General features: G+C 38.1%; 1 protein-coding gene across 10 annotated transcripts in view; it reads right to left on the bottom strand.

Moving 5' to 3' along the window:
* Window positions 1–16,218, bottom strand: part of LOC122403096 (potassium voltage-gated channel subfamily H member 6) — a 295,338-nt gene that overhangs the window by 223,437 nt on the left and 55,683 nt on the right. The window contains exon 1 of one of the 10 annotated variants that reach the window (XM_043406422.1): window positions 15,136–15,645. The exons of the other annotated variants lie outside the window; for them this stretch is intronic. Within the exon in view, the coding sequence (XP_043262357.1) occupies window positions 15,136–15,206 (71 nt within the window). The 5' untranslated portion in view covers window positions 15,207–15,645. Of the gene's footprint in view, window positions 1–15,135; window positions 15,646–16,218 lie in introns of those variants that run through there. 10 annotated transcript variants of the gene reach the window in all.

The following is a 16,218-nucleotide window of genomic DNA, read 5'->3' as shown; positions in this document are numbered from 1 at the left end:
CATAGGCGCACATCGTACATGCCTAATAAGCAGTATCCTCTTCGAGACGAAAGAAATGCCGCTAGAACTACGATGGAAATACCTAACCATAAAATATGCTATAAAAGTTGCCTCCATACCGGACAATCCCACTTATCACTGTCTATTTGATGATAGATACAGTATCCTACTCGAAAGAAAGTCGAAACTACCCCACCTTACGTGAAAATAAAAAAGTGGTTGCTAGACACAAAAACCTTCCTAACCATAGAACAAAACCATGGAAAAATAGCTTCCTGGATGGTAAAGACCCCTCAAATAAATACAAACCTTGTTGATAGATCAAAATTCGAAATCAGCAGACTAGAACACCAAAGTAAGTTCCAAGAATTGAATTCAATATACATATGTATACAAAAATCTATATCGATGCATCAAAAACAGACAAAGGAACAGGCTTTGAACAGGAACCCCATACTCCAATTCCAAGACCTTATAAACCACATAAAGCACTTGATAAATGAAAAATGGAATTCAAAATGGAAAACAACAAAAACAACCAACATACACAACATCACACAAGACTTCTTCATGGAAGTAAACATCAGTCTCATTACCAATAAAGAAAAAACTATAATGTCCGGATTAAGAAGTGGCCATACAAAAATAACACACGACTACATCCTTGACAAAAGAGACCCACCAAACTGCAGCTCCTGTGAGGACACACCACTAACAACAAACCACATTCTGTACGAATGCAGAGAATTCGACCAGCAAAGATAGGTTTATGGCATCAAGTCAGATACGGCCCTAACATTCAAGTATTATACAGGGTGTTCGGCCAACCTTGGGAAAAATTTTAATGGGAGTTTCTAGAGGCCAAAATAAGATGAAAATCAAGAATATCAATTTGTTGATTGAGGCTTCGTTACAAAGTTATTACAAAATTAAATTAAAAAATTTCAAATCATTCACGGAAAAATTATTTTCGGTTGCAGAGATCAATTACAATCATTTTTAGTGAATAGACATACCCCCGAAATCCTACACACTCTCGAGAAAAAAATTCTTCACCGCAAATGTTTCTATAACTTTTTAACGAAGCCTCAATCAAGAAATTAGTATCCTTGATTTTCGTTTTATTTTGGCCTCTAAAATCTCCCATTAAAATTTTTCCCTGGGATGGCCGAACACCCTGTATAAGGGACACTTTGAAATTTGTGAGCAACTCAAATCTATGGCACAAAATTTAACGATACAAATGTGAGAAGCAGCACCGTTAATCGTCGCCAATGACCCAGATGTCGATGCGGCATAAAAGAAAACTAGAAGAAGAAGAAGAAGAAAAGGTTTTTGGTCGAGTAAAGTGTTTCGAAAATTCTTCAATATCTTCTTTTTCTCTTAATTTTACTACAAGTCACAACTACATTTAATCGAATGAGATTCGTACGTTTTGTATCAGATTTTCGAACAGCTGCAATTTGTTCTTGACTTTTTTAACGAGTCGTAACTAATTTTTTAAAAAGTTTTGTAGAAATTTGTGTTATTCGAGTTTAAAAGAATCAGTGGATAAAAATTGAGATTTTCGTGTCGAGTAGTTGTTATTTTTGCAATGTTCCAAACATTATCTATTTTTCCGGACGACAAAGTAGAAATACCCCTTAATGATGATCTCAATTACAGTCAGCGAAGTAAGCGCAGCCGAGAAGACGAGGACGCTTGCTTTTGTTCCGGCTTCATTAGGTTCTGGTTGTTTAAGTTTCAGGTCGCTCGAAGGGCGGAAGGAAGGAACAGCATGACGAAATAATGTTAATTAAAGTGACGCCGAAGGGATTGCCGGGAGCCAAGTACGCGGTTACGGTTCCAGCGTCGCGTGATCGATTACCATTCGCGAGTAAAACCAAACGACCCGCGAGGAAACTCGCAGAGGGAACAGCCCGGTGCAGAGACGCGTCCTCAGTAGCCTTATTTTCTCCTCTCTTGGTCGCGGAAAAGTTGAACCTTGAAGAATGTCTAAACGAAACAAGTAACCAGCGAGAATTCCAGTGGTACTCTAACTTAATTGAAGCCACCCTCCAGTCAGCGCGAAAGAAGAAAGAAGAATAAGAGAGTCGCTCGACGATTCCAGCGAGGCGTTCGTTTTCGCGACTCGTGTACACGCCTCTTCGTTAATTCCGCGCGGAGAAAAATCTGTAAAAGCCGGCACGCGAACGACTTTGTTGATCAAAATCCAAGATGTAGTTTAAAGGACCGCGAGGCGTTACCCGGGGGACGTTGAGAACACTTGCTTTGTTTCGGTCGAGTAGTCCGGTCTCGTTACGTCCTCGTGGTTGTAGCTTTCAAACCGACAAGGAGGCTAACGGAACTCTGGTTGAACCGAGACGGGGGAGGGCCGGACAAGCTAGAGAAAAAGAGAGCAGGCCCTGAGAAACGGAAGGGATGCGCAACCAACGTGGGTGAACGTACCCGGAGCCCATTCAGCGCAACTTTCTTGCTAAGAAAAGGAACACGAGTATCGGAGAGACGCAGAGAGTGCCCTTTCAACAAACGTATCGTCTCGAGGATTTCTTCCTTGTGAAAAAAAACCAATAGTCCGTGTGGCAGATAAAACACTGCCGATCGATTCTCGGAAGGCTCGTTTTAGGGAGCTACGATACGGCGTATGCCTCGCGGCATGACTCGAGGTCGCTGTCACGTTGTCCACACGAGCTTCATCTACCGCGTACCATGCAGAGTTTTGACATAGAAAAATGGCGTTTCACCATAATGCGGAAAGAAGAAGTTCCGCGTAGAAAAGAATATAGCCAAACAGTTGGCTGTTTGCCAGAAAACAATTTTCTCACGAAACACCCTTAACAAAATTTCGACAAAACGTGCTCAAAGATTTTTTTAAATTACTTTAGTTAAAGTTGTTCTAGTGTTCTATATTTCATTTGACCGTGTGTTGAATAGCAAAAAATACTATAATTCGAGAAGTTCTACCTGTTGAAGAATCGTTGATAGTTGGTTATAACAATTAAAACTCACTTTTTTTATCTTGACATTCAGCAATACAACATAGTAAATAAAAAAATAACAAATCAAGCTAAACTACATATCTACGAAAAAGTTACCCGAAGTAGCATATTACAATGTTATCTAAATCGATAAACCCTTTTCTGCATAGTTACAAATACAGGGGTGGCTTGTAAGCCTCGCAAACGCTATGCGGCGCTGTCTGAAGCAATTTCTAAGCTTTTACGTTGCAACGATGTTCGTCGACGTGGACAGGTGTTTGGTGCTTCTAGTGAAGATAAATTTTTAGGCATTTATCAAATTCTAAATCACAGTACGAATACTAGACCTGAAATTGTTCAGGGCAAAATATTCGTCAGAGGGATTGATATTTTCTTGGAAGAGCAACAAACTTGCGACGCGAGATGACGTCTCCGACGCAACAAAGGCAAGATTTAACTATTGGTTCGGTAAACTGGGGTGGATGTTAGGAACTCGATGATAACTTCTTGCACGTCGGACCGCTGTATGACGAATGTTAGTGTAACAGTTCCTGAGCATGTAACAGTTTTGTGATGACTACGCCCTCGAGAGAGTCCAATGGTCTGTATCTATTTCGAGACGGCTCGGCGATGTGCAGACACTAATAAACTCGTGTTGATACTTCTAATGTTCTCACACGTGCAGAATTCTAAGGTGCTTTGTAATAGCCGAGGAACGCGTGCTGGAAAAAAATTCTTCCGCGGTCTCTCGTCTTTCATCGAACTGTAGGTAGCTTCCCCCAAACTTGAAACGAAAGTTAAAAGAAAAATTTCTAGTCGTTCGCTCTCGACGATCAAAATGATGACTGCGCGAACATAAAAGTCGATCGGGTGGTTGTCTGAGAAACTTTAATTTTTGTTATTTTGTTACTATAACGTTTTCGCCATTAGTGCAAAGCAACTTTTTGGATAGAGGAGTAATTTCAAACGATAAAAATACGTCAAGTGCAGAGAAAGAGGGATTGAATTCATGCAAATAAAAGATAAGAAAGTAAGAAAGTGTATTTATCTCATCTATCGAAAAATTGACCAAGTTAGTGTCAAAATCGTAGAACTTTTGATACAAACGAGATAATGAGATGATTTTTTGTTTAGATTAAAGCTAACGTGTCATAAAATATAAAAAAATACATAATCCATGCAATTATATGTTAAACTTGAAATTTTTTATTTAAATTGAAATTATTCACTTCTTGACACGTTCGATATCATTTGTTTAGACTTGCGACACGCTGATTTCAAATCCGTCAACAATTTCTAAGCGACACAACTTTTACGTAATTATTTAAACAATTTGACACGAATCTTTTGACAGAAACTTGTCCCTTGCATGTATTTTACGCGAACGGTTCTTCCTGCGGAATTCGTTCGACACAGTTGCAATATCCGACACAATCTCGAAGGTCGCCTTGCTATATTTTTAGACGTCACGACACGAAGCGAAACGTTTAGCCACATTTTTAAACGAAAATTGCACACCTTAAGGTCCGAAAGGGACGGTATAATTTCGCAGGCGACAGTAATCGAATCGTGCAAGTTTGAAATCGGAACGTGGAAATCGATGCTCGTCGCGGAACGCGCGAAACAGCGTACTCGAATGGGACAACCTGGCTGGCGAACAATCAAAGAAATTCGTGTCACGACTGATCGACAGAAAAAGAAGGGTCGAGCATCGATAATAACACGACCAGAGCGAAGATAGCCAAATGAACTTCTAAAATTGCACCGGCGTACTACCGAGCGATTACTATAAATAAGCATCCACACGGGGTGGTCCCCTTCTCCAAAAATACATCGAGTCCACTCTAATTCGTGCGACTAATTTACACATGGCCCTTCCTGATCCAGCTATTGCGTGCTTGCACGCTGACCTTGTGCACGAGCCGCCGAACTGATAATTGATAATCGCCACACCTGAGTTAAGAAACCTTCGAAAAGAATTGCCAAAGTCACGTTTCACTTAGAAACACTAAATTACGGAACTCGATCTATACTGATTTCTAATTGGATTCCAAACGAAGCCCTTTTGCATACGAATAGAGTGAATTCGAAATCGCTTGGAAACAACGAAACTAGAGTTAGGGTAGCTGATACCCGCAAAGGTTTACACATCGATCTAACTGGTCAACGATACAGTGCTCAGAAATGGCGAGGAAAAAATAAAATAGTTAATTCGGTATGTCAGATTATTCTTATCATATTTTTCAATTATAGTTTTTCCTACTTTTGTTGCTTTTAGTGTATTAATGCTTAGCGATTTACCACGTTGAAGCACGAACACCAAGAAAATGTAGAAAACTAACGTACATCTAGAAACTACTTTATCCAGTGTATAAATTTTATTTTAATGTAATGAATTTTTTCTCTCTGTTACCGTAAATAATGGAAAGGTTTATGGATAATTATAGCTTACTATATAGAAAAAGTAAACATGTAAACTGGAAATCATCCTAAGCCTACTAGGCAAGGATTAAATAAATAAATAATAAATCAGTACTTCTCTTTGATAATGAATTGTTTCGATCATTGCTTATGTTTATGTGATTTACTATTAAAAAAGAAGACCATCATCGTAGGCCAATAAATCATCGTTTCTGAATTAAATTTTTAAGTTATCGAGGAAAAAAATTACCTCGTACTGACAGAATTACGAAATTGATTGATCCTTATTCGAGCATTAATACATTCAACGCACTTACAATTAGTAGAGTTTTTGTGCAGCCGAGTACTTCGAACTTAAACTACTGAAAGAATCCAATTCCGAATTTATTCAACGAAGTGGACTTCAAAAGCTTCGCAATTTGGAATGAAATCGAAATAAAAATTCAGGAAAAGACCACCTGAAATTAAAAGCTTCAGAAGGTTCCTGTGCAGCTGAATACACCGAACTTGGAAGCACTCGAGGAGTCTAGCGCTGGGTTTACCAGACAGATATCAAAAGCCACGCAATTTGGGGTAAAATCCCAATAAAAATGCCATAAAAGCAAAGTTTGGCAATATTTTATTCGAACAATAACCAACAAAACTGTCGTATAGCAATATATAACATTTAAGATATTATCTATTAATTATGAAATATTTCATTCTATAATTAAAAATAATTGTTATTCGTTATTCAATCGTTTATTCAGATAAAACTTGTGGCTATCTTTGCGTAAAAGTCCACTTGAAGTTGAAGCGTTATGAAATTCCTATGAAGATGAATACCCCGTACATGAAAGCACTCGAGAAGTCTAACACTGGATTTACTTAATCCGATAGATCTCAAAAGTTTCGCAACTTGAAATTGAATTCAAATAAAAATTCCGTGACAATCCACTTGAAGTCAAAGCGTCGGGAGATTCCTGTGCAGCTGTATAGATCAAACGTGAAAACATTTAAGCCTTGCACTAGGTCTTTTTAGACCCAACTTTATAATGTTAATAACTATTCGATATAATAGATAACGTTTATTTGAATAATAATGATAATTTATTGTACAAGTAACCCCATTTGAGTATAAATATAACACAGTACAGAAAAATAAAACGATAAGAATTACAAATAATATGGTTTGTAATAATGCTAACAAGTTTTTTCTGCATTGACTTGGTGAATTTAGTTATTGGACCAGAATTTACATATTTAAAAGTATAAATCTGTGGCATAAAAATACGCGTGAAAAGATCTCTGAGGTGCATAGAAATTTAGTAACTCTAAGAGAGACTGGCATCTTATATCTCCTCTGATTGAATTAGAAAGAAAAGGAATTAAATGGAATAAATATTGTATACTTTCTATTATCTGTTTATGTTTGATTAGGTTAGGTGACCATATAACTGATGCATATTCAAACCGTGACCTCACAAGTACATAAGTAGTAAAGTAATCGAATGCAATATGTATTCGTAAGAGTTCATAAAAACCGCTTGATAAAGCCAAGAAGTTTTATTAACTTCTGCAACAATAGTTTGAATGTGTGGAGAAAAGTCAAGTTCAGATGTAAAGCAAAATAACAAATCACATATTTTACTAGCTACTAGTTGTGTAGACAAGAACAATTGGAAAAATGCTTCTAGTTGACCTCATTACCATTTTCAAAAGGAAAGGGTGTTTCACTTTTTTTCTGATTAAAACAAGCCAAATTAATATAATATTATTTTACTCGTTCGATTTGTGTCCCAACATGTAAGCATTTAACGACACTATTACTGAATTGACCTGAGGGGGCTGGAGGTTCAAGTGACAAACCTCAATCTACCCCAACAATTATTAAAGAGTTTATTTCGCGGGTGTCGGGGGTGTAGCCACACGTAGGTAAAATCGACACTATAACTGGCTTCGCAAACGCGCGACGTCTTAGCCAGACTGAGGTCTAAAATAGACTGGGGGTTTTCTTCTCACGTCCCCTGAATATATACAATTTCTTACCCTAATAGCAAAGGTAGAGAAAAAGAGACAGGACAGAAAGACGGAAAAACGAAACTGGAAAATACTCAGTGTAGGAAAAGTTTAGCGAAAGAGAGTCATAAAAGTCAAGAGGCTCGCCGGGCCCGGATCAGGGTGGTCCGAGGCCCAGGCGAAACCTTGAGGGAAAACAGACGCCTCGCACGGCTCTGGTCGCCAAGTGTTTAACAGGACGACCAGGCTCGCACGAGACCCTGGGAAAAATGGAAAAATAGAAAGCTTAAAACTATCCTTACATTCCATTCCCATTCATACTCTGGCAAGGGCGTAGTGGCTATACAATGACCGCTACAGACCTAACCAGATAGAACCTAAAAACCTTGCAACTTGTAATTAAGTTTAAAGAAACATTCTTTAAAGATTCGTCTGAAATTGAAGCATCATACTTCCATTTTGAAAGCATATTAGGAGTGTATCACTAGAGTTACCTAAGCAGACAGATCTCAAAAGGCTTGCAACTGGAAGTTAACTTCAAATAAAAATTCTATAAAAATCCACCCATGGTTGAAACCGTAACAGGTTCCTATGCAGCTAAATACCCCAGCCCTGAAACCACTTGGAGGAACTAATAGCGAATTTATCTAACCAAGTAAATCTCAAAAGCCTTACAATTTGGAACGAAATCCAAATAAGCGTTTCGTCCATGTAACAGCCCACCTGAAGTAAAACTTTAAAATGTTCCTGTGCAGCCGAACGAAAGAATTTAAAGAATCTATGGGTGGAGTTAGTGCTGGGATCTGGATTTCTGGAGCCCGGAACAGATCAGAGCGCTGCCAGTGAAAGACCTGCTCCTCTTTTGGAGGAAGGTGGACGACGAGCTACGGAGGAGACACAATAGACTATGTCTGCGTGCTACGGCGGATCTGTAAGGACGCCTACTCACGGGAGGTGGGGGAGAAATATTATTATTATTATTATTATGGGTGAAGTTAGCTAACTATTCAAGTAACCCAGCTGATATAAATATCAAAGAAGAAACAATCAGAATAGAGGCACACCTAACCGAAAAGTGGCACCGATGGACAAGCTCCACACACGGAAGGGCAATGTTCTCTTTCATAGGGCACGTATCTTTCAAAAGAGAAAACCAATGGTTTTCTCCGGGCAGAGAGTGCGTGTACCTGATAACGGAGTATGGTTCCATCAATGCCTCATTGTTTGACAGAGGAGCAGTTGACAACCTAAAATGCTCCTCTTGTAACACGCAAAGAGAAACAGCACTAAGCATATCTTCGAATGCTTGGAATATGAAGAATACCGATACGAGTAAATCGGAATAAACAGGGATTCTCCCCAACAACTAATAGCCTCAAAAGAGGACTTCAGGTATTCAATCAGCTGGCGAAACAAATAATAATAAACAGGAATTCCACATAAGAAAGTACGGGAAAAGACCTTTAAGAAGATAGTGTAAAAACGAAAACTTTAGAATGAGCAAAAATATATATTGAATGCATAAGAAAGCATAGTGTGTTCACCGATAGAAAGTGACTCGAGGCAGTGATGAGTGGAAGCTCGAATACTGCACACATGAAGTGTCTAAATATATACAGGGTGCTCCACATTTTTCCGTACACACTTCAGCAGTGTGTTCTATAAGTAAAACTAAGACTAAAATGTAATATAATAAAAAATTCATAAATGCTTTGTTAAGAAGTTATAACAAAAATATAAAATGTGAAAGATATGATAACGCCGTTCCTCTCAGTTTAATACAAGATAAAACGAGATGTGTATCTAGTGTCGATGTTAAGTAACATAAACATGTAAATTATTATATGTTTACTGTTTTTGTAATGTTGAGTCTCTATGACGGCAAGTCTTACACTGTACTATGAACGTAATTTTAGTCTCGTTGTGTCTTGCGAATGAATTAAAATGTTCAAAATGCCAAAAGTATTTTCAAATCGAGAGTAGACAGATATTCATTTCGTATACGGCTTATGTGACGGAAATTCTAGAGCTGCCGTTAGAAAGTATCATGAAATGTTTCCTAATAGAAAAGTATCATATAGAATAAAATTCAAGAAACAACATTACAGAAACTAATTAATAGTATGAAAAACAGAATATTTGATATAATTAAGGTAGTATCAGTTAGTAATTTTTCAATTTAATTCTCTGAGGCAAATTTAAAAAACTGTTCTTATACAAATTTCGCCATATTTCCACGTGTTAAACTTGTTTACGATAAAAATAAACTATTTTCTCCAGATCTGTACATTACTTTTCCAGCTTCTATTACATCTTAATTATTTCCAATCATTCCTTTCATTATGTCATCAAAATTATTTAAATTCTTATTAAAAATCATGGTGTTTTTATAGTAATTTCGTCCACTGTATCACACAGTGTTTACTAGACTTCATCAGCAGTTGTATGAAACGGGCTCGTTTCATCCTTTGTCTAAGAGAAATGAAGCTTCATCTTTACAGAATACGCAACGATCTGCAAGAATTGAAAATTATTTCGAAAATTTTCCTACATCAAGTATTCGTCGTGCTTTTTGTCAGCTACAAGTAACCGAAAGCGCTATTTAGAGAACGCTGAAAACTACTAACATGTATCCATATCATTACACTTATGTGCAAAACTTATTACCAAGTGACTTCATTAAGAGGATGGAATTTTGTGAATGGTACATAAATATTGTAAACAGAGGGAATCTTTTCCAATCGAAAGTGGTATGGACTAACCAAGCTATCTTTACACGCGAAGGCATATTTAATTTACACAATAATCATATATGGGCAACTGAGAATCCATATGTTGTGAGAGAAAGATCATTTCAGCATCAATTCAAATGCAATGTTTGGTTGAGCATGTATCATAAATTCTTAATCGGACCTTATTTCCTTCCTGAGCGGTTCACGGGAGAATCTTTTCTAACGTTTTCAACAAATAATCTCCCGCCATTGTTAGAAAATAAAACGGCTAGATATATGGGTGACAAGTCTTTCCCACTATGGAAATAAAACAATTCATTCTGAAATTGAAATTGAAATGTTAAATAAATTTGAAAAGGACGAAGTTTAGCGAGGTTAGGAAAATAAGTACCGAAGGCAAATTTTAAATTATACAGTTTACAATTGACTAAAATCGAAGTTTTAGTCTCGTAAAAAATTGTACGGTTTTGGTGTGGCAGTCAACGTGTTAGTAGACACGTGATAGGTCGAGGGAGGCCAATTTCTTGCCCCCTTAGATCACCTGATCTTATCTCTTTAGATTTTTACTTATGGAGCACTCTGAAAGAGAAAGTTTACAGGACAGAAATACGTACAAGAGATGAATTAATTGCAAAAATCAATATCACGTATGAAGAATTTCGACAAAATCGCAATCAACTGAAGTCAACAATAAATTCAACAGCACGTCGCTGCTAAAAGTATCTCAACAAAGGCGGGCGTCACTTTGAGATCGAAGCATAGGTATATTCAACAACGTTTACATCACATTTTATATTTTTGTCATAACTTCTTAACAAAGCATTTATGGATTTTTTGTTATACAACATTTTAGTCTTAATTTTACTTGTAGAACACACTGCTGAAGTATGTACGGAAAAATGTAGAGCAGCCTGTATATAACCATACAAGTATCCAAAACCTTGGAAATTGGAACGAATTGAAATAAAAATTGTGCAAAGTGCGATTGACACGGCGGAAGGTAGCATTAAAAATAGGAATTGGAATAATCGAGTAATATCTGTCAATTATCACGTGATGAGGTCCCGGTACCTGGCGAAACGATTGGCGGATAGTGAGGAGGTCACGATACCGCAGTGGAACGAACAGCCGAGTGGTTAATGGGTTAACGGCTCCCTCCAATTGGTCGATGACGCTGTGCCCTCGTGACGTCACCGAGTGCAATGCCCCTGTGACGTGGCAACGTGTGCTGCAGGCCAAGCAGTGCACAGAAATAGCATGCGCTTTTCTCTCCTTCCTTCGTGTCTCTGTCCCTTCTTCTCTCTCAGGTTCGCTCCCTTTTCGAAGTGTGCTTTCGGGCTTGCGAATCGCGAGAACCCCGTCCGTCCGGTGTACTTGCCAAAAACGGCCACGTGACTGTCCCAGGAAAATGTCAAGCGTCCGAAAAGAGGCAACGGGAAGGGAAACGTTCACCTGGTTTACTCCGGATGACCCTAATTACGCGCGACTATAACGCAGACCCGATCGGGATGACGAGAGATGGACAGGAGCCATCTATTTTCGCGAAGTCAATGCGCCGTGGGAATATGTATACCGGCTCTCGAGGATGAAATCTCCCAAGGTTTCCCGAATTGGAGTTCAACGATATCCAACAACGATGCAATTTACCTTCATCGAACTTGTCTATCTTTAGTATTATGATCGAGAAAACGACGCTCGTTCCCACGAAATCGAAACCCTTTGGCAACGTCCGAAGAATCGAATTTGAACTCCCGTGATACCGCAAGTTCCAATCACTTTCAACGATCTAACGTTATTTTTATCCAAGCATTTTATCCCGTAATTCCTAATCGGACGTAGGAAAATGGAACAGAGTCTGTTTGTACGAAGTCAAGGTAGCTCGAGAAGTACGCGCGTTAAATCGCACGGAAATCGTTCAAGGTTCTCCAAACACGAGGTCTACGATCTCGAATAGCCGTCGAGCCAGTCTATCGCGAAAAGTGGACGTTTGCCCCCGACAATGTTCCTTATCTACGCGATTCTTTCTCGCCCCTCCGTGTAACAGAGACTGGATTATATCGAACAGACTGCCGTGAATTCGACCTTCTCCGTCTGCAAAGGAACCACCCTTTGTTACGAAAAGAGCCTGGTCGCCTGACCTTTTCACTTCCCTTGTCTCGTTTCTCGTCCTTCGAGGAGTCCTCTTCAGGTGGCCACGAAGATGGCGATAGTCTTTGAAAGCCGCCTGGTCATCAAATTCAGAAATATCATCGACGATTGTCAGGTCGTAAGAGTCTCCACCTTTCAGACAGTCTCCATCGCGCGACGCTTGGCAGTTTTGGCCATTCTTGATTGGAAAGCGAAACACGACACCGTAGAAACTTAACAATGGCTCGAGTTTTCACTCATTATTCGATCTTTATCGACAAAAACGTTCCCCGAACAAACTCGAATTCGAAGTTATTCCTGGAAGGATCGTTTATACGGTTTAAATGATTGCTGATGAAGAACAGACAAAAATAGTCACCAACAAATACGGTTTGCGATTATTTAAAGACGAAATATTTCATAAGTGTCGTTGTATAAGAATTGCTAAAAAACCAGAAACATATTGGACTTTCGTCACTTATTGGACTTCAGAGCAACGTTTCGACTATGTTGAGTATGATTTTCTTCAAAACAAAGTTATATAATTATACGCAAGTGAAACGTTAATAATAATTTTATGTAGATACGTCCTGATTTGATTGAAAATTCTGTTTACTATTCCGTGACATTGGGTCTCTGGATTACCCTCAACTTTATATTGATTAGTATCGAAATTATTTATTGGATAAACGAAGGAAACGTATTGTAACATTTGTAACCATTTAAAGAAAAACGTAATCGTGCTTTCCAGCCTTAGTGAATATTACGTATGTTGTTTAATCAGTAATTCTACATTTTTCCAAATTGGTTTATATGAAATTAAATTTATCAATTTTGAATGTGATTTTTAAAAAAGTTTCTCGTATTGCAGATAATTTATCTTTAAATATGAATAGAAAGAACAGGAAGATAGATTCTAAACATAGATAATTTAAAAAGGAATAGGCATACAAATATTGTTTTAAAGAATTTAAAAATAAATTTTTATAACAAGATCCTTGAATTAGACCGTTGACATATGTTACGAGATTTCTTGGGCAGCCAAGAATAATAGAAAAATCATGAAAAATGTTAATAAGGACCAAATATATGGCTTGAAATAGGTCTCGTACTCTCTTGATGGATCACAAAATCTAATTTTATTCGACTGTACCGAAATTCTATATCTGGAGGTTTTCAACACTGACATCGTGTGTTCCTATTTAGAATTATGCGAAAGCCGTCGCTAACTCAGTGCCTTACTGCAAATAGAATTTGCATTTACTTATCTAAATTACTACGATTGAAAAAAGACAGATGGTACTTGAAAGCTAGGAATAACTTTAGAGTAATATACATAGTTTGTAAAATGCGTAGCAAATACTAGTTCAAATATTAGTATAATATAAAGACATTTTGACAAATTTATTTATTTCTTAAATAAATAACAAATGCGATAGTTGCAAAGACATAATCAATTTGACTAATATGTTTCAGCACTTGAGAGCTTTACATGTAAATCTAATTATTTATGTCACAATTATAAAAAGGTAAATTGGTATATTTGTCAGCACGTTGTAAATTATTTTAAAGTAATGAACTGAACTGAAAAAGAAAATTAGAATTATGAAACTGTCACCATGCGTAAAAAAATTGCTTGCGGAATTTGAAAATAGATTTTTTAACTTTATGGATCGCATCTACTCTATTTTTTAGTATAAGGAAAGAGTTAAAAACCTATTGTCTGGGCATACGTATTGAAGCAAATGTATTTGAAAACTATAATGTCTAATTTACTCGTTGATATTGAATGAACTGATAATTAAAAAAACTACAATATATTGCATTACCTATTTTTATATTAGATTGGCCAAGAAATTTGCGCGTTTCTCAACGTGCGAATATAATAAAAAGTGATTCTTTTATGGTAGGAACTGTCTTTATTCAATAATGAATTTTCCGTTGTAACTTATAATCTATCTTTATCTTTCGAACAGCTTTATTACTGCTTATTTGTAAAAATTCCTCTTTTCCTGCAAGAAACTAATTCGAAACCATTTAATGGCCCCTTCGTACAAAATATTTCTTTTGAATTAAAGGACTACTTTTGGTACATGCGTTCTTTGATGACAAATAAAATAGTGCCACAATTATAAAACAAATTTAATCTTCTAACATTCGGTGACAGAAACAGACTACGGGTAAAAATTGACCCACTTTCTGAAATATAACACACTTGGAGAGTCTACAGGAAAAAATGGAGAAATGACAATTTTAACAAATTTCGAGTTAAACATATTTAACGCTTTTACGTACGCTTTACATCACTGGTTATGAGTTTTACAATTATAAGAAATTGAGGTGTACGTGAAAAAAATAGAGATAGAAATAAAATTTAAAGTAAAAGTTTAGAACGATGCAAAATAAAATGAGGTTAAATACTTATATAAAAATATAGTTGCGACATTAAATCGAGAAGTAAATTTTTGTTTCCTGAGAAATGTTAAAACTTGACATTTCCCTTTTTCTCGCAAACCACTTGGTACCTCTCGCGAAAAATAACTAAAATTTGTTGGTGCTTCGAGCAACCGTGTCGCAATTAATCGTAATTTCAACGAGCGCTCGGATCGTTTGTTTCTTTCGCGGATAGTGCACAGTTCCACGTGTCTTGTTACACTCGCGAAACAATAAGACAACCAACAACGTTGCACAGTGGTGCAAAGGAAACAGAGGAAAAATTCATAAAACTTCTATCGGTCGTGGTCGGTCCGTGTTTCGCGATGAACATCCACCACTGTTCCCACAGGCTAATAGCGTTCTTAATGAGGGAACTTCGAGCCTCGGTGCCAGAACAAGGGAGGGAGACCGAGAAATCACGGGAGCAAGTAAAATTAACCTACAATTTCATGGGGATCCATTCGCGCTGTTCTTCCGGGCTCTCGACGACGCAGCTCATCGCTTTCTCTCGCATCTCGGCCGTTTCTCATGCAACAAATCGTTTCCGTGAAAGCGGAATTTCCACGAGTGCGCCGGTGCGCTAGCGACGGAGGCTCAGAAATTGACGGGCACCGTTATAGCTCAACAGGTAATATCCGGAGCGTTCGTTTTAATCTCACCCCGAGCGCACATCCGCGTATTTACGTTTCCGAATAATCGCTCCGGCGACGATCGGACACCCGCATTTCCTCCGCGCGGCCACACAAATTCCCGCTCGTTTATTTTCAACTGCGAGTTAACTCGCGTGCACACCCGGTATATCCGACCGTTTCGACCGCACCAAGCTCCGAGAAGATCGCCAAGGAGGGAACACGAGAATTTATCGCGGAAGGAGTCACGGCGCGAGAACTCGCGCAACGACGACGATGACGATTCGACGAAACCGTGGACGATGGAGCGACACTAAACTCGGCTCGCCGTCGTCGGGGAGACTGCAAGCACCTTAGGCGGTATCTTAGCGCTCTGGTCCCCTGGCGGAGCTTTCGAAATTCGACAGACAGCGTTTGCCAGCGTGCTCGCGAATCTACGTTCGCCGCTGCGCCGCAAATTACTTACACGGATAAAAATGATTGATTACCCTCACCGACGGTTTGCTTGTGCAAAACCACACGGGAATGCAAACACCTAAATATTTATTTTCAAATCCAACGGTCCCTGCCATCCCACAAATCTTGTTTTCATTCGTTTGGGCGCGACACCATTTTATAGAATTTAAATAGTTGCGATTGTTGGGCGACTTTGATATTTTATTCGAAATAATGGGTCAACTGAACAGTTTCCGCGGTTTCTAACCATTCAGTTTCAAAGAATCTTTGTTGACGTTCGATACTTTTATTAGAAATATTTTTCCCCAATGTTTTGCAAGGAAAAAAACTATTCAAAAGCATTTTCGATATCCCTCTGATTCCTAAGGGAACTGTCGAATGAACGAAAGATGTAAACATCAACAGCACATTTCAGCAGTATGTTCTACAAGTAAAACTAAG

Source organism: Colletes gigas, unplaced genomic scaffold (genome assembly GCF_013123115.1).
Source record: "Colletes gigas isolate AHSC1104 unplaced genomic scaffold, ASM1312311v1 Colletes_gigas_Sc00044, whole genome shotgun sequence".
Classification (NCBI taxonomy): Eukaryota; Metazoa; Arthropoda; class Insecta; order Hymenoptera; family Colletidae; genus Colletes; species Colletes gigas.
The sequence above is the reverse complement of the archived record's forward strand: the minus strand, read 5'-3'. Positions and strand labels throughout refer to the sequence as shown.